Source organism: Mauremys reevesii, linkage group 2 (assembly GCF_016161935.1).
Source record: "Mauremys reevesii isolate NIE-2019 linkage group 2, ASM1616193v1, whole genome shotgun sequence".
Classification (NCBI taxonomy): Eukaryota; Metazoa; Chordata; order Testudines; family Geoemydidae; genus Mauremys; species Mauremys reevesii.
Window position 1 is genome coordinate 115,273,527 of NC_052624.1, and position 19,473 is coordinate 115,292,999.

General features: G+C 40.1%; 1 protein-coding gene across 2 annotated transcripts in view; it reads left to right on the forward strand.

Annotated features, from left to right (window-relative positions):
- Positions 1 to 17,455, forward strand: part of NR4A3 (nuclear receptor subfamily 4 group A member 3) — a 30,590-nt gene extending 13,135 nt beyond the window's left edge. For both annotated transcript variants that reach the window (XM_039521099.1, XM_039521100.1), the window contains 3 exons: positions 5,822 to 6,021; positions 7,036 to 7,214; positions 16,022 to 17,455. In XM_039521099.1, the coding sequence (XP_039377033.1) occupies positions 5,822 to 6,021; positions 7,036 to 7,214; positions 16,022 to 16,284 (642 nt within the window). In that variant the 3' untranslated portion in view covers positions 16,285 to 17,455. The remainder of the gene's footprint in view (positions 1 to 5,821; positions 6,022 to 7,035; positions 7,215 to 16,021) is intronic.
- Positions 17,456 to 19,473: the final 2,018 nt, after the last annotated feature.

Consider the following 19,473-nt stretch of genomic DNA (forward strand, 5'->3'; position numbering starts at 1 on the left):
TATTAAAGGCCAAGGGCCATATTCTGTCTCACACCTGTTTCACTGTTGTAATTCCATGAAGTTCAGACTTGTGCTGTGTAAGTGACAAGAGACTCAAGCCCCAAATCTAGCACTCCTTATTCAGGCAGCATTCCCATCAACTTCAGTAAGAATTTTGCCTGATTAAGGGTAGAGTAGGGCAGTAATCTGTATTTATAATAAAAACCTACTGTATTTATAGAGGCCAGAAATTAAGCAAATCCCAGGGTCACAATGCAGAAACAGGAGCACTAAGAGTATCATTGCTCCTCCCCTTGAAATCTAAGGAGCCCTCCTCCATGTTTTTGTAACTATGCAAGCTCCAGGAGGTCTGACATAAGCAAGAAGGGGTGGAAGAGGGGTGTATGACCACTTTGCACAGCATCAGACTTTCATATCCTACATAAAATAATGCTGCTGTACACAGGAGCTCTTCTTGGGGAAAATCTTCACAGCAACCACAGGCAGGGTTTCCCGGATAGCTCCGTTCATAAAGGAGCCATGTCCTGGGGCCCAGGGGAAGGTCTCCTCTTCTGTCTTTCTCCCAAAGTGCCTCCAGTTTTGTGGTAGTGTCTCATGTAGTGCAGGGTGCTCCCCCTTCTCTCTAATGGCCTGTTGACTAAGGCCAGGCCTGCTAGTTGTTTTGTGCAGGAGTGAGGTAAACACCAGCCCCTTCCTATGGGGTGATCGTTGGGTTTTCCCAGTGCAGGAAATGATTTGTGCGTAATCCAGGACTGTAGAATTTGGCCTCAGTTGGTTTCCTCATCTATTTTTGGTAAAATGTGAGGCTTTCTAGCAATGAATGACATACTCTAGCAGTGACTAACCGTTCAAAGGGAGGAAATACAATTTCTGTCATTCTGCTTATCATGCTCCTATGGGCTGGATTGAGCTACTAGAATTACCAAAACAAATCTAAGAACTATGTAGAGTTATTAAACATATATTCAATTGAATAAACCTGCTTCTATAATGTAATACAGCAATGTTCACTTAGAGTTAGAAAATGGCAACATACTGTGTTGTTGCTGCCATTATAGGTCAATTTAATGTGTTCAAGGAGTCCTTTAAAAATACTGGGCCAGATTTATCCCTATTGACTTCAGATGAGCTACACATGGGATGACTTTAGATCATTATATATATATATATATATTGCTGATTTCTGTGGCTCAGAGCACGTCCTGCCTCAGAAATACCAGTGGAAGGGGGAGGAAATGTCCTCAAATCATTCTGTTTGCCCCTCATGGAATGAATGTGCCATAGTTCAACCCCTGCACAACCAAGCGGGTCTCCCTAGGGCCGAGCAGATCCTAGGGTTCTGCATCTCCTCCACATTGGCTCTGGGGTTCACTGGCCATGGCTGTCTCCAGAGCCCCATTAAATGGGGGCTCCTCAATATGGAGCTCTGCAGAAAAGTGAATACAGCCTGGAGGTAAATTACCTTTTCTGAGCAATTTGTGTGGGGCCGGTGGGTGCTTGCCCTCTCCCAAATCAGATCCACCTATTCCCTGCCCCACACCCATCCCATCACATTGTGTGGATATAGGGGGTACCGCAAAAGTTGCTACCCTCCAAAATTTCTGCATGGGATGGGAAGTGGGTCCCCTGCAGTGGGTCCCCTGCGTGTAAAGGCCTTGAAGGCAGTATCTGACTTTGGGGGAGGAGAGACGTTTTACTTACCCAATAACCATGACAAAGAACATCCAGAAATGCATGCTGTCATGCAGCACTTCGGAGGGACTTGGCTGCCAGTGTATCTGAGTGCAGCCAGATTTCCCAGGAGTCTAGAGTAACTGCCCAGGTCAATCCCCCTGCTCCCATTTTGCCTTTGGGAATTTGTGGAGGTTGTTCAGTTGCACCGGAGCTTTCTTATTTTCTAATCACTTGTGGCCTCACCATATAACCTACTAAACAGGTATCCTGCTATATGGCCAAAATTATAGGTAGATGTACATTGTTGTTTATGTTGGACAGATGAGTTTTGTAATAACTAGCAAACAGGCTGACAGCGCGCAAGAGTTAGATGGCATGCCTACAGGTGGTATGCCCCCATGGCATCAGATAGCCACCGCCCCGCCTCTGCACAGTCAGAGTAGCATGTAAAACAGGAGTCTGGGAACTGACGGTCTGTGCAGCACGTGCTCCTTGAATTCCAGTGTCACATACGAGCAAGATTAATTTGCCCAGCTAACCTTGGGGCAAATCCAAATCCCAGCACCCAGTCTGAGTATCTAGGCCAAGTACTGGGCAGATGCACAGGGGGCCAGTGGTGGTGGTAGTGAAATCCTCCTCCTAGCCCAACCCAGGCCATGGAGAAGCTCCATAGCCACTGCACAAAGGTTATTGCTTCCAATGGTTTGAATAGCTGCTTGTGCACCCCGCCCCTCTTCATGGGGGGAGGACCAAGGACTTGTGTAACAATGCAATGTGCACGCCCTGCATAGCACCCGTCCTCTCCCCGGCCCTGCATCTTCCTGTTTGCAGTGGAACTGCACTGGTTCAGTGTCATGCGACCCTCCATAACTGCAGAGGCAGGATTTTTCCCCATATAAACTTCATCAGATGGATCATGTGCTTTTATCAGTGGGGGAGGAAATGGGAGCATAGGATGAGAAATGGCCCTGCAGCTAATTCAGGGTTGAGCAGACAGGAGTTACTTAGTGCCAGCAGAGATACCTCAGATGTGGCCAGAGTTATATAGGGTTTCCAGTGTCACTTCTTGTGTATCTCCAACCGATCCATGATTCTGAGACCATTCATCCTACTCATTCTACACCAGAAGTGAACCTGCTTCCCTAAGGGGAGTATGTAGTGGACAAGAGCTACCCACTCCAGGGTTCTTCTTTGCACCTTCCCTGCCCCCCCCTCCCAGAGGAAGAGCTTGGGGATGAAGTAACAGCTTCAGTCAGATCTGCAGGAGCGGTGAGGTGGCAGTAGTAGGGGCTCCAAAGTCCCCAGAAACATTCCTGTTGTCATTGAGAGAGGCTGGGGGTCTTTCCCCTCCCACCTTGTCCCCCCTTGATCGTGTTATCAATGGACTCTTCAAGTCAACGGGCTCTGTCTCTAGCTGCCTGTTGAGCGTGCTCTTTGAAGAGCAGCTCTCCATCAACTGTGGACATCTTTTGGTGGAGTACCCAGGGAGATACTGTTTGCACTAAATCCCTCCCAGAAATTACTCCGAAGGGCCTAGTGGAGAGAAAGTTGTTACAGCCATGGAGTAAATTCCAAGTCCATTTCTCCCCACTCAGGAAACCAGCAGCACTTCTCAGGCACAGAAATAGGCTGGGCCACACCACTCTGGCTGTGCTCTATGTCACGGAGAGAGTAGGGCCAGGCTTACACCCTGGACATAAGATTTGAATTCAGAAGTGACAGGGATCCAGTAGTGAGGAAGTCGGAAGTGGTAGCGTGTAAGGAGCTGCAGTCTCTTGGCAGGTCATGGGGAAGTTAAGGAAGCCGGGGCTGTTGGAAGGATTGGTCGTGTCAGCAAGATGATACATTCTTTACCTAAACCTAAAAATTGTTCAATTCAGATGATGAGGTCATTTTGGCCAGTTATTTTACTTTGAACCAATTTTTCATTCAAATGGATTGATGCTGCATGTGTCAGATGACAAAAAAGATTTATCCCACATGCCTCTTGCACGGTGAGATAATGATTTGAGAGGCTCTGGAGGAAATCTGCATTTACAATACATTGAGCCAAATTCATCAATGGGAAATTTTAAAATTGTGATACATTAAATAGAATTCTTATATCCTTCCAGTTTTAAAAGTTATCCTAGCCACCAGATTTCTAGTTTTGTTGACTAACAGCATATGGATAAAGGCCAAATTTGGTCATTTATTAAATACCTTATTTCTATAAATTAGGGCTGTCAAGCGATTAAAAAAATTAATCACGATTAATCGCATGATTAAAAAAATTAATCACGATTAATTGTGTGATTAATCGCACTGTTAAACAATAATAGAATACCATTTATTTAAATATTTTTTGATATTTTCTACATTTTCAAATATACTGATTTCAATTACAACAGAATACAAAGTGTACAGTGCTCAGTTTATATTTATATAATGCACTGTAAAAAACAAAAGAAGTAGTATTTTTCAATTCACCTAATACACGTACTGTAGTGCAATCTCTTTATCATTAAAGTTGAGCTTACAAATGTAGAATTATATACAAAAAACCCTGCATTCAAAAATAAAACAATGTAAAACTTTAGAGCCTACAAATCCACGCAGTCCTACTTCTTGTTCAGCCAATTGCTCAGATAAACAAGTTTGTTTACATTTGCAGGAGAAAATGCTGCTGCTTCTTGTTTACAGTGTGACCTGAAAGTGAGAACAGGTGGTCTCATGGCAGTGTTGTAGATGGTGTCGCAAGATATTTACGCACCAAATGCACTAAAGACTCATATGTCCCTTCCTGTTTCAACCACCATTCCAGAGGAGATGCATCCATGCTGCTGATGGGTTTTGCTCAATAACGATCCAAAGCAGTGCAGACCAACGCATGCTCATATTCATCATCTGAGTCAAATGCCACCAGCAGAAGGTTGATTTCTTTTTTGGTGGTTTGGGTTTTGTAGTTTCTGCATCAGAGTCTTGCTCTTTTACGATTTCTGAAAGCATGTGCCACACCTCGTCCCTCTCAGATTTTGGAAGGCACTTCAGATTCTTAAATCTTGGGTCAAGTGCTGTAGCTATCTTAAAAATTTCACATTGGTATCTTCTTTGCATTTTGACAAATTGGCAGTGAAAGTGTTCTTAAAACGAACAACGTGCTGGGTCATCATCCGAGACTGCTATAACATGAAATATATGGCAGAATGCGGGTAAAACAGCAGGGGACATACAATTCTCCCCCTAGGAGTTCAGTCACAAATTTAATTAATGCATTATTCTTTTAACGAACGTCATCAGCATGGAAGTATGTCTTCTGGAACAATGGCCAAAGCATGAAGAGGCATATGAATCTTTAGTGCATCTGGCACGTAAATATCTTGCAGCGCCAGCTACAACAGTGCCATGCGAACACCTGTTCTCACTTTCAGGTGACATTGTAATTAAGAAGTGGGCAGCATTATCTCCTGTAAATGTAAACAAACTTGTTTCTCTTAGCGATTGGCTAAACAAGAAATAGGGCTGAGTGGACTTGCAGGCTCTCAAGTTTTACATTGGTTTGTTTTTGAGTGCAGTTACATAACAAAAAAACCCACATATTTTAACTTGCACTTTCATGATAAAGAGATTGAACTTCAGTACTTGTATGAGGTGAATTAAAAAATACTATTTCTTTTATCATTTTTACAGTGCAAATATTTGTAAAAAATAATATAAAACGAGCACTGTACACTTTGTATTCTGTGTTGTAATTGAAATTGATATATTTGAAAATGTAGAAAAACATCCAAAATATTTAATAAATTTCAGTTGGTATTCTATTGCTTAACAGTGTGATTAATCACGATTATTTTTTTATCACGATTAATTTTTTGAGTGAATCGCGTGAATTAACTGTGATTAATTGACAGTCCTACTATAAATGCATATAGTTACAGATATTCAAGCTACCTATATTAAAAGTAAACACACACACACACCCTCGTGCACACACACACATATAGGCATTACATTAATATTTAACTGCTTATTATCCCTTGGATAAAATAACCTACTGTCTTTGCCATTGAGGGACTCATTGGAAAAACACTGTTGAGCAGACAGCATTGTATGTATTGTGGCATTCTTTAAAAATGCATAATATTACTTTCTGTGGCTTTCATTTTAGTACTGTTCCACTGACCAGGCTGCTGCAGGCACAGATGCAGAACATGTACAACAGTTCTATAATCTTCTGACTGCCTCCATTGACATATCCAGGGGCTGGGCGGAAAAAATTCCAGGATTTACTGATCTCCCAAAGGAAGATCAGACGTTACTCATAGAATCAGCTTTTTTGGAGCTGTTTGTACTAAGACTCTCCATCAGGTAATTACTTGTGATTGAAAATAATCCCATATTAAATTGATGTGAAAAACTGTGAATTTCAACTTTTTATTTTAAAGGATAAGTAGAGCGATCGCTTTACTTTTGTCATTTGTGAAAACAGCAAAAAAGAAACAGCAACAAAAGGCACAAAATACTGTGTTCAATTTGTGATACAAATGAGGAAAAACAAGAAAATAATGTACAAAAATGGAATGATATTATTCTCACTAACGTGCTTCCATTTATTGGCTTTACCAAATCTTCTTTTCTCCTTTTACTCATAATTTGTCCTTATTTACTTTCGAGTGAGGCTGTTTTGTACTTGCCTATATAACCTGTAGAAGAGCATTTGTAATGCATTGGTTTGGGTTTTTTTTCCTTTCACACAGATGTCTTGAAATTCTGTTTTGGAAGGGGATAAAGGGGCTTCAAAATCCTGTTCAGATTGTTTTTCTTCCTAATACCAAGTCATTTCATAGAGTGAGGTGCCATTCGTCAGCCTGGCACTAGTTAAGACATTGTACCTAAGATAGTTACAGGGAAATCCCAGGATGGAGTTTTGAGTTATGCCCTTGTTTCCTTAGGGTGAAGATGAACTATGTTTGTTTGTTTGTTTGTTAACAGGGATTCTTTTCAGTGTTTAGTTGTAGTCTGACACAGTCATATTATGATTGTATTTCAAAGCATACATGCTTTGTCTTCCTTAGGTTCAAACATACAGTATTTAATGTAAAATGTCTCTGCTGCTTGTGCCTTTGGCAGGATCCAAAATCTTAACTAATTAGACAGTCTAAAGCCCATGCTACAGTTAACCTCAGGCTTATAACTCTACAAAGTAAGCAATCATAGAAGCTTGCTTGTTGTAGTTTTGCCCCCAGGAAGAAGCATATTGTCAAACATGAATGCCCACATATGCCCCATAATACTATGTATTAGATATTAAATGATACACATTTCAGTCTTGTGTGTACGTCTTTTTGTAAAATTATGTGTGTTTCTGATTTTTTTTTCAAGATCTGATACTGCTGAAGATAAGTTTGTATTCTGCAATGGACTTGTGCTTCATAGACTTCAGTGCCTTCGTGGATTTGGGGAGTGGCTCGAGTCAATTAAAGACTTTTCATTAAATTTACAGAGCCTTAACCTTGATATCCCAGCCTTAGCATGTTTATCAGCTCTAAGTATGATTACAGGTAAGTGCTCTTTTGGTAACGGCAATCTTCAAATACTAGCACTGTATTGTTAGCATAGATCTGAGTGCTTTCAGTTGATTTTGTTATATTCCAGATAAGGTGAGCTTGATTTTTGAACATTTGTAATGGCAATATTGAAAGTCTGGCTGGCAATAGTGTTCACTCACTCACTCACTCACTCACTCACTCACTCACTGAAACACCTATTAAAATGGAATCTGAATGACTCCTTCTTTCTCCAGGGTTTTATGTTTTCTTGGAACATTCTCTAAAAAGCTGAAATACATCTCAAACCAAATAGCACGGGGGGCGGGGGATGCAATAGGAATTTTTCTGCATACTGTTAGTGAATTATTTGTGTATACATAAGACCATTTCAGCCACTCTGCTGCATGGGGTAAAGGCGATGAAACTAGTACAAATGCCTACCACATCTCTCTAGTAAGCACAGAATGGGGGCATTGTAACCTGTAAAGCATACTTTCTCTCTTCCTGAGACAGCAGAAGCCCTTCCATTTAAGCACTGTGGACCTGAGGCTTTGTGATTTGGGGGGCATAGCTGGCTGAAGTGGAGAGAGCTGGGGGCAAATGTCCCTGACAATCTCGTAGAAATACAGCAGGAGTTAATGTTACTCAGAGCGGCATTCACTTCCTGTCTTTCTGTTTAACCCCTCTCAGAGAGGATAATGTACAGATGCAGCTGGGTCTTCTGTGGTGATACAATGCTTCGTTGTACCATGGCTCCAAGGTGGAGAGGGGCTGAATCTTTAAAAAGATGCCCTGAGATCCACAGAAATGGAAAAGGATTTCCTCACAGATCTCAGGGCATCTACAAAGTTGTAAGTTCTACTCCCAGTCCCCTGCAAGTGGCATCATTCTTTCACCCTGGATGAGATGATTCTCTGGAGACCTGAGGTGAAATCCTGGCTGCATTGAAGTCAAGGGCAAAATTCACATTGTCTTCAGTGGTACCAGGATTTCATCTTCAGGGTTTCTAAGGTACTTTTCCCTCCTGCATTTGGGGATGATTTAATACATACTAGTTTTAGCTTCAATACTGGTTTCCTATGAAAAGTATTTTTTTATTTTTTAAATCAATTTGTACTAAATTTCCCATGATTAAGAGAGGTACAATAAGTGCCAGATTCTGATCTCATTTACACCATGTGTACATGCAGAATAACTCAGTAGGGTCACTTTGCTTTACACTCATGTAAGAACCAGGCCCAAAATGCGTGAATTGTTACAGCAAGAAGAAAATGTCCTTGACTTTTTTTTTATCCTTTTCTCTAACTGTGAGACCTGTTCCTAATTATTTTCCTGGAGATTTCAGGGATTTACTTAAAGGACTAAAACCTCGTGCAAACTACTTCTGTGAACATATGATATGTTCTTCCTCATGTACCCAAACGCTGTTTTAGCATCATGGTGCTTGCTCATTCACACCCTGTTCAGTTGCCCTGGCATAAACAAGTAAAGATTGTCCTGCGGGCGAGTTGAATGCACATACAATGTTTAATGAGAATAACTTTCAATTAATACATTCCCATGTTTCTTGCATTTTCCAGTGATAAAAGCCCTTTCGGTATAGAGATATTTGCTGTGTTTTGTTAGTCTTCTCAAAACCTCCAGACAAATGAAAGTAATCATTTCTTCTAAATATGAAGAAATAACATTTCTCTCCCTACCAATGTTGTGTGTCTGTATTTGTCAAAGATTGATATTCTTTTCCCCTATATTTGTAACTGAGTTTGAAATTGATATAAATTTTTGTTTATTCCTTTGTCTTATGATGTTGGCACATCTCCATTAATATGTTTTTTAAGGATTTACCATGAAATGATGAGTGGTATAGAAAACTCTGAGAGAGAGAGAGGTGATTGTAGTGGAAGGAACAGCACAAAATACTGTTTGAGCAGCATAAATAGTGTTGGTTGTCTTTATTCTTATTATTTCTCAGTGATAGCATAATGGGGAAATGGTTATAATCTGGAGAATGTTTAATACTCTTTGTTGTGGGATTTGTTCATGGAGAATCACTTCTCAGGCTATAGCGGAAAGCCAGGTATGCCACTGCACATACTGGTCTCAGGCAGCACCAACCTCAGAAACAGTCCCTGCACCGTGTAGCTAAGTAAACAGAAGGGCTTCTGAGAGTGGTGCTCTGCTTGTTCTGCCTGACCTCAGGAGTGCTCTTCATGAATCAAACAAAGGCCAGTGCTCTGGGGGGGCTGGGGGGGGGGGGGAGAGTAGTATGGTAGTCAGTAGGGTGCTAGGAGGGCGAGAGAGGAAGGGAAGTAGTTGGGGGGTGTTTGACAGAACTGACTCCTCTCTCCTGTGGAGGGACAAGGAAAGAGAACAATAAAAGCCAGTACTGGGGCTAAAAGAGATTTTCCTTCTCTCTCCCCATCCCCACTCGCTGTGCTCCCAGTGGTCAAGTCTCTCCCCTCCCCCAGCCCCAAATCCTATTGAATACCATTCTCCTTTCTCAGCTGCCCAGCCCAGACCATCTGGTTTTACTCTTCTGTGCTGCTAAACCCTGCCTTCCCCACAGTAAAATTAACCTGGACCATTTCACTCTCCCAAAGCCACAAAACTCTCTCATCCCAACTTTCCCCAGAAATATATCAGCAACAACTTCACACCAGGCTGTCAAATCCTGCAGCTGCTCCCCCTGGCCTCACTGCACTGAAGCAGCATCACACATTCATGTAGCCCAGCTGAGAGATCATGCATTCAGTGGACCTGAACGAATGGACTGCATCTGCTCCTCCAGCCACTGGGGAACGCTCAAGCTCCTGCTCTGCTGGCAGCCTCTCTGCTCCTCCCCTGCTGGACTGGGGGGAGGAGCAGCCAGTAGCAGCAGCAGCATGCATGCATAAAAGGGGGTGACCCCAGTGCTGTCCTCAGAAACCTCAACATAGTATTCAGCTACCCTCACCTAGCTTCAAGCTACCTCCCCAGATACCCCCAACAGACAGCCAATACCCAGTTACCCTCCAGACATCCAGCCACCCACCCATCCCAGCACTCCCAGACACCCTACAGTACCCAACCTACCCCAACACCTTCCAGACATGCATCCATCTACTCAGTATCGCTAGACACTCTCCAGTACCTGTGTGAGCACCCTCAGCCATCCTTCTACCTATCCCAGCCAACCCACTCTCAGCTGACAACTTTTGTGAGGCTCCATGTCCCACCCCCTTCCCCCAATCTCCCCCCAGTGTGGGTGAAAGCATATTGACAAGATGGAACTTATGGTTATAGGCAAAATATTTACAAATACGTAAATTGACTCATTAAATAATTTGTGTAATGTCACACTGGGACTACACACAATTTGAAGGGTGTTGTAAATGTATTGTCAATACTAAGTACAGAGATAAATTGAAAGGTATGCAGCAGCATGAAATATACAGAAAAAGACTAAAAAGAGAGAAGTTTTTAATTAATTAAATAGGCACATTATGTTATTAATGTAAAAAAAAAATTATGTTTATTTGATGTTCCGGGCTTTGATGCAGAATATAAGACAGTGTGCCTTATGACAGGTCATATGGTTATAGTATTAGCCATCACCCAGATTAGAAGAACTGACATCTGGTTTGATGAAGGTGGGTTGCAAACAGTTAACTCAAAACTCCACAATACCATAGTAGGCCCTTTTTATTTAAGGTGTGCCTCTAGGATCTTCCTCTCTCTGTCTTTGTTCTCCTTTTTACTTCCTTCAGTTAGTTAGGCAGGGCTAGACACATCTTCCTCCAGAGCACGTCAACACTGCTTTGAGCATTAGCCAGAAGAGAGTAATTAGAAAACAGTGCAAGACGTTCTTCCCACATCTCCATGAGAGCAAGAAATGAATTCTCTGCTGTTCTATTTTTTTGGATCACTTACGCTAGAGATCTTGAAATGTGGGATCCAAAGGTCTACAGAACCAGAAGATGCTGAAGTAGAACAGTGCCAACATGGAAAGCACAGAGGCAGTGAAGCCCAGAATTTCTTTCAATTTTGGAAGAGGAAGGGCTTGTAAAAAGGGAAGAGGAAATCAGATAATTATACTGAAACTGGGAGAGACCCCAATTTTCAATATAATTGGCTAGGAGGCCCTTTTTGAATCTGGGACATAGACTATTGCATCCAGGATATTAATACATCTCTGGTGAATAGGAATTAATTAAACAAGACCCAGATTGACTTAAATACACAACCTAAAAATCCCTTGTATATTTGCAGGGGGGCGGTGTTTTCTAGAGAGGTAGGCCTGCGTCAATGGATCGATCCAGTCCTGCTATACTCCAACACTGTCTGGAGTTAGGGAGGGTAGGCAAGCTAAGCCTGGAACTTTGCTCTGGTCTTTCATTTTCTTCCTGCAGAAGTGTGACCATCAGCAGATTTATAGCCAGGAATCACATAGAGATCACCTGGGGTGAAGAAGGGTGTGAAAAACTGTCTGTGTTCAAATTTCTCAGGATTAACAGCTGACTTTGCAGGGGTCTAGATGCTGCGTTTCTGAAAGACTCTGGATGATGAGTCATTTTCTTCGGGTTTATGGAGGGCACCCCTGCCATGAGATACCATTTTTGTTGCAAAAGTGGGTGAGAGGCCAATTAACCAGGGAGTGATTCACAAAGCAGAAAAATCCTACTTTTCACCTGCCCTGCACCTGCTTCACTGCTATGGAGGTGTGCGTACAACAGTATTTGTGCACCTCCTCCGTTATTTAGTGAAAACCATTTTTTTGACTAGCTGTCCTTCTCAGGGCAAATCCTGCCCTCGTTATTCACATGTGTACTGCCACTGAAAAGAACAGGCCTAATTGAGATCCAGCAGCAATGGTTACAATTCCATTGACTTCAGTGTAGTTGCACTGCTTACACCAAAGGCCTGCTTCTACTCCCCTTCGAGTCAATGGCAGCATAGTGGGCTCCAGGTCTTAATCTGACCCAGTGGGAGGACATACATGGGTAAAACAAGCAAGATTTGTCTCCTTCTACTTAGAGTCACTTGAATGCTGTCAGAAAAGTACTTTCCAGTGACTTCAGAGATGTAATAAACTAATAGGTCAAAGAATACCCTTACTACACACACTGCCTAAATGGAACAGCAAATAATAAACAGCAAAGGTTTATTAAATAGATACCTTCTCAAGCAATTAATTGGAAGCATGCTGCCAAGAGTGGGGTGGATGAGCAGATGAGGCGTGTCTGGCCTTGGCTTCCCATAGACTCACCAGGTTCAGGGGTGGCTTTTGGGTGAGTGGGGAGCAAATCGCTCCCCTCCAGTGGGACAGTGTGAATTGATTTTCATGAAGAATTCCTTGTGGAGATTTTCAAGTAGATAGTTTCATTCCATGGCTTTTTATGCTGAAGAAAATAATCTGGTCCTTTATTTAATTTTATTTAATTTATTTATTTTTAGCAAAGGGATGCTGGCATGTACAGCCGTATTTTAAGGCTGGATTTTTTTTTTAAGTAATAAACATAACAAAGCTCGTTGCTTGGATAGAAAATATCCTTCACACTTGCTCCGTTGTGTCACTTGTAGATTCACCCGTGCATATAGGATGAAATCCTGGCTCCATTGAAATCAATGGTAGTTTTGCCCATGGATTTCAGCCATATTGAAGTGTAGTAAATCCTACCTGTTGTTCAGAGATTGTTTTGAATCTGAGGCACAACAGAGTAAATTAAGGATGGAGTATGCCTGAATTCTGAAATATCCTTGTCTTGCTATTTAGGCCAGTAACACTTTTAAGATAATGTTTAGACATTTCATATCAGTGCTAATCAACAGGAGACACATTGTTAATGAAACATTTTAATTGTGTCACTGTAACAAGTACACTGAAGACCAAAACTGAGGGTTTGGTCCTAATTTAGATTCAAAGATTTAAAGATTTGGGAAATAAATTGCCTGTGGCCTAGACCTTCAAAGAAATGTTGGGGCCTAAATACCTTTGAGGATCTGGCCCTATGTGCTCAAGTCCAGTAGTTGATTTTCCAAACTCTGCAGCAATGCACAAAGTAATGGGATAGGTTTACAGCATCTCCACTATACTACATCGTTATTTATTTTTAAAGTCAGCCTGTGGATCTGTTTAAGTATATCAGCTCTCTGGACCTATAAATATGTCTTCACTAACATTGCTAAAATACAACCTTAACGCAGATTAAAAGGTGGGAGCACTTCAAAGATTTAGAGATTAATTTAATGTTTCACAGAATTCCCCAGAAGACTTAGGCCAAAAAATCCTCACAGATTTTTCAATTTTTATAAAATATTTAGTCACTGGGTTCTTTAACTGGCAGCATCCATCTAAGTATTTATTCTAGGTGACCTGTACAGTCAGGCTTACATAATTACATTATACACAATTTACTGGAAATTTATTAAATGTTCAGTGACTCTTGTGTTTGAATGTAAACAAGTCACTTCAAATATCTAGGTTTTGAAATTCCTTGAAGGTGAAGATGTTTGAGCAGCTGTTACTACGTAGATGAGTATTTTTCATGTCTTGTTACACAGCAAGCCAGATTGATGGCAAACCGTAGAGTATATTAGCTTTGGGCCAAAGGTTAACACATGTGGGGCCCGATTCTAATCTCACACCAGTATAACTCAGGAGTTAGCTCCATTGAAGTCAATGGAGTTACACAAGTGTTAAACTGGTAAAAATGAGAGGATACATTTCTATCTATTTTTATTGCAGTCACCTCCATTTTAATTAGTTTATCAAAAACATATATCCCAAGCAGTCACTACAGCAGGGGTCAGCAACCTTTCAGAAGTGGTGTGCCAAGTCTTCATTTATGCACTCTAATTTAAGGTTTCGTGTGCCAGTAATACATTGTAACATTTTTAGAAGGTCTCTTTCTATAAGTCTATAATATATAACTAACCTATTGTTGTATATAAAGTAAATAAGGTTTTTTTAAAATGTTTAAGAAGCTTCATTTAATATTAAATTAAGATGCAGAACCCCCTGGACCGGGGCACTCATGTAGTGTGAGTGCCACTGAAATCAGCTCACGTGCCACCTTTGGCACGCATGCCATAGGTTGCCTACCCCTGCACTACAGAGAGAAATTCAGAACACAGTCCCCCACTGCACATATACATATACATACATGCCTGAGAAGAGTGAGGAGCCCAACAGAGCCCCTACACTTTCATTATTCCTAGTTTTGGGGGCAAAGAAGAATGTGCTCCCTACATCAGTTCCCCTTTTTTGGGAGATAACCAGAAGCAGGGGCAGCTCCAGGCCCCAGCACGCCAAGCACGTTCTTGGGGTGGCAAGCCGCGGGGGGCGCTCTGCCGGTTGCCGTGAGGGCGGCAGGCAGGCTGCCTTCAGCGGCTTGCCTGCGGAGAGTCCGCTGGTCCCGCGACTTCGGTGGACCCTCCGCAGGCAAGTCACCGATGGCAGCCTGCCTGCCGTGCTTGGGGCAGCAAAATGCCTAGAGCCGCCCCTGACCAGAAGAAAGTGCCTCCTGCCAGATCCTTCCTTCCCATGAACAATAGAAAAGAGGGGAAGAGAAATTAGGAGAATGGAGCATAATCTTGACATAAGGATGGGGTCCGGGGGCGGGGCTACAGGTAATTGGGAGTGCATTGAGCATAAATCTTTCACAACTCGCCACTTTTTCCCCTCCTACCATTCTCCCACCATATTTACTCGATTGGTTGCAGGCCTAACTATCTACAGTACCTTATGTTTGCTAGTTAATTCAATCTGTTTTTTCTTGCACCTCCCTGGCAATTATTATTGTATTTAAAACAAGAAGGATGATAACGTTGCTTGTGAAGCAAATCCTTATGTTTCTGCACATTTGAAATTCAAAGACAAATTAAAATGCAACAGTTATTTGAGATTATTGTTCAGAAACGTTACATTAATTCATCCAGTAAGTATTGACGGTAAACAATGATGCAAAGCTTTCTTTTCCTATATGTCTGCTAAGAGACTGTTTTTAATGAATCACAAATATGAAGCTTCCTCCTCAAGCTTAATGAACTGAGGATGTGTAACTTCACTGCAGCATTTTAACAGAACATAAAGGAGGAGGGGAAACACCTTAGCTAGAAGCCATTGCTTTGGTTTTAGGAATTTCAGAAGTTTTTCATGATGGGTAACGCAGTAGCTCTTTTACTTTATGCGTTGCTTGCTCGAAGGTGGAAATAGTTGACTTCAGAGTTCTTTTATCTCAGACTGTTTAGTGATAAATAAAAGCTGTAGATTATCAAAATAAAAAAGAATGGTCGAGGCACCTTTGGTTTCTTGCAAGAGTGTCTGTAAATTCCTAGTGGAATTCCAGGCCTAGTGCTGATGGAGCTGGCAGTGGATATTGATCTCCACTTGAATTCACTGAATAAATAATGGTTGCCATAGTTATTGAGCATTCACAACTGGTAGGGAGGCAAGGAAATCTCCAAAACACCTCCTGTGATCGTTTTGCCATAAAATTGTTCAATTAAATTATGCCTTATATAATTAAAAATGTAGGTTAATATGTAGATAGCTCAGGTTTCTTATATTAATTATAATTTAAATTATAATTGAAAGCCACCAATAAATATTTTGGCTGCTAACAAGAAAGGGCAATTATTACATTTTCTTATTGCATGAAACAAGGTCAGTCAATATTATATGGCATCACCATTCTAATATATTATTATTATTATTAACAACTTTAGAAGGTCTTCATTTTGTCGGTTACAGTATTACCTAGTTATTGGTTGATTACCCTAGAGCAGATTTATTCTCATAATGACACTGATTTGGCTGTTTTCTTGCCTTCCTTTTGCAGGACGACATGGATTAAAAGAACCAAAGAAAGTGGACGAGCTATGCAACAAGATCACTAGCAGCTTAAAAGATCACTTAGCTTTCAGCTGCCAAAACAAAGGACAGCCACTTGAGGCTGCAGAGTCTAAAGTACTGGGTGTTCTTGCTGACTTGCGTTCTCTCTGCACACTGGGACAGCAGCGCATCTTTTACCTGAAACTGGAAGATTTGGTACCACCCCCTTCCATTATTGACAAGTTGTTTCTGGATACCCTACCTTTCTGAGTCTCAAATTACCCTCATGAAAGGCTAATGCCCACCAGAGCAGGCAAATGGATTGTGACTAACTGCTAACATTTCTGCCCTCACATAACAAAAAAGCAACTCCAGCCCTAAAATGAGGACTTTTCAGGCGCTTTTTCCTTGCCAACTAAGGCCTAAAATTTAACGGCTTACTATTTGGGGGTTGTGCTCTTGTTTTTGTTTATTTTTTGTGTGATTAGGGTTTTTTTACAAATTGCTAATAAGGCACTTTTGGACAATGCTATCCCAGCAGTAAAAGGTTAACAAGACTGTTTTAAATCTGTTGTGTTTAACACCTCGTCATATATGGGGAATACAAATGTAGAAGCTGTGTTTGAAAACAAGAACAACAAATAGTTGTTTGCCAGGGTAGTATGTGTTTTGTGATGATACCTTTAGCATACTTCCTGTATCAAGGGCACACATATTGGCACAAACTAAACAAAAGTTCACTTTTTTTAACAAAGTACATTCAACTGAATATTTCGTATAAATCAGATATAGCAAAATGACAATGGCTGTTAGCTCCCATGTTCAAGTGCAATTTTTTAAAGTGCTGTCTTACTAAGTCTTGTTTATTAACTAATTTATTTTAATATGAAAATAAAATTGAAGAAATCAAGTGAGAAGATTACATGCACTAACTTACACGACAAAGTTTCCCAAACTTGAATCCATGTAGTGTGACTTACTGACAAATGTATGTGGAAGACACAGGGACAATTTGTGATTCAGTTGAGCACTTGTTCCTTAGATAAGGAAGTAAAAGTAAGTAGTGATTGGAACGCACAGGGTCAGCATCAGGGATAGTTAATTTTAGATTTAATCTAGGTAACAAGTTAGTAAATAGACACAAGACGGTTTTGAAGAACAAGCGAGTCTTGTAAAATAGTATGAATGTAAGAGCTAGGAAGGCTATAGTGGGCTGCGTTTAAACATTCCGTGTTCGTACTCCTTTTTTGTATGTTTATACTGTTGATGCCATATTAATATGAAATAATTTGTTGCATAGTGTCTTTATTTGTATAAACGTTTGTATGCATGGTATATTGTAATGGCTTTGCCTGTATTTATTGCAATGACTGCCAGCTCATGGGAGCCGTGTTACACAAAGTAACTAAATGGGGTGTTCACACTGACTCAGATACACCAGTTAGAGAACTATATATATATATATATATATATATATATATATATATATATATATATATATATACATAAAAATATGTGTGTGTGTATATATATACATATATATACGTATATACATATGTGTATGTGTGTCTTTTTATTAACCATTTGTATATAAAATATCTGTCACTTCACAAGAAAAGTTATTTTACAGTTTATTTGCAGTGACTTTTAAGGCAGTACTGTTTAGCACTTTGATATTAAAATCTTGCTCATGTTTTGCTAAATTCAAATAATATTTAAAGATTTTAGTTCTAAAAAACGTTATATGCACTGTATTAAGTCAAAATTTTGTTGAACATTTTGCTAAGAATTTTTTTTTGAATGTCAACCTGATGTCACTGTATCTTTTGTTAGCTTTAAACATTCTAGCTTTTTGTCTTTTTTTAAACTATGCTGTTTATATGGAAATTAAATTATACTATCAAACAGATGCCAAATGAATTGCCTAATTGCTGCAACAGATAACCCAGATATCAAATCATTGTATTGTTTTCAAGTAGTCATCTGGTATTTTATCACTTATTATGTTTGGATGTGCTTTTATGAAAATTATTCTTATATCAAGATTTCTAGTAGTGTCAATAGGAAAACAGACTTCTAATCACTATAGTCAATATTTCCAGTTTACCTGAAGATAATATTTGGAAACGTTTTGCTTTTAGTATTGACTTTTAAGCTTATGTGCAAACATAATAGTATAATTAAATATCAGAGAAGCTAACATTTCTTGTAGGTTGGTGTCAGATGCCTGATCTGCAAGACAAATCTATTTTGACTGAATTTGAAATTTTGTATATAATTTGTATACACAAACGCGCACACACACACTAGACATTCAAAAGTGTGTTTACTTCTGTCCCTTTGTGTAAAACAAGATGCCTAAACACCGTTGAGGATCTGGGCCAAGGTCCCTTGAGAAATTATCTTTATTTCAGGACAAATCCTGAAAGCTGCTGAGCACCCTTAGTTCCAAGCTGAGGACTTTCAGCACTTCCTGGGACTGGGCCCTTGAAAAGTATTTTCACACAAATCAGCATAGTTTTTCTTGGAACAAGATACGTTTATTAGGAAGCATGTTTTTGATGGTAGCAGGTCCAGAGCTCTATGTTAGACTTCATGTCGCCAATGTGCTTCAGTTTTCCATAGACGTTCATTACTGTGATACTCTCCAACATCATGTAATCTGTGGAATAGCCTTCACATTTATTTAAATTCACAAAATTTATTTGTGCAGTATGATCAATGATGGGTCATGATAGCAAAAGAAAGAATTAAAGAAGATTAGCCTACTACTTTTGTTCGAGCTCTCTCAGTGTGAACATGCCTTTTTGCAGGCTGAATTCAGGAATATATCAGCTGTTAAAGGAGAGTGCCTTGCTTTTATTTCAGACAACAGAGTATTTCAAAAATTTCTCTGCTCTTCTAACAGCAGTGTGGGTTTTTTGTTTTTTGTTAAGCTGTGGGTTGAAAGAAATGCTCTTGTACATATACAATGTAAATTAAAAACTATTAAATTGAATAACATTTTTTCAGAGGCCCCTGGTGTGTTTAATAAGCATGCTTAATTCTGATGTGACTTTTTTATCATTTGTAAAACATTAAAAATTTGTCTACTTGAGTCTTAAAAGTGGAAGCAAGTTTAAGAACACTGAAAATTTAATGGCAACACATTGCATTAAAATATCTTTTTAAAAAAAAACACCTTAAAGCAAAACTTGCAGTGACTAGTCAGTATTGCAAACCCCAAATGTTCAAAAATCGTGTCAGGCTCACCAAAAATCATGAGATTGGCTTTAAAATCATTAGATTATGTAAAAATAATAGATTTCTATTTGCCTTCTGCTTTTTAAGCCATTAGGATGCACTGGAGTCATATGTTGAAGCTTCCTCCACAGCCACAAGGGCTAGAAAAGAAAAAATAAGAACAAAGGCTAAAATCATCACATATCCACTTGACTCTAGGAGCTGGGACTTTAAGGA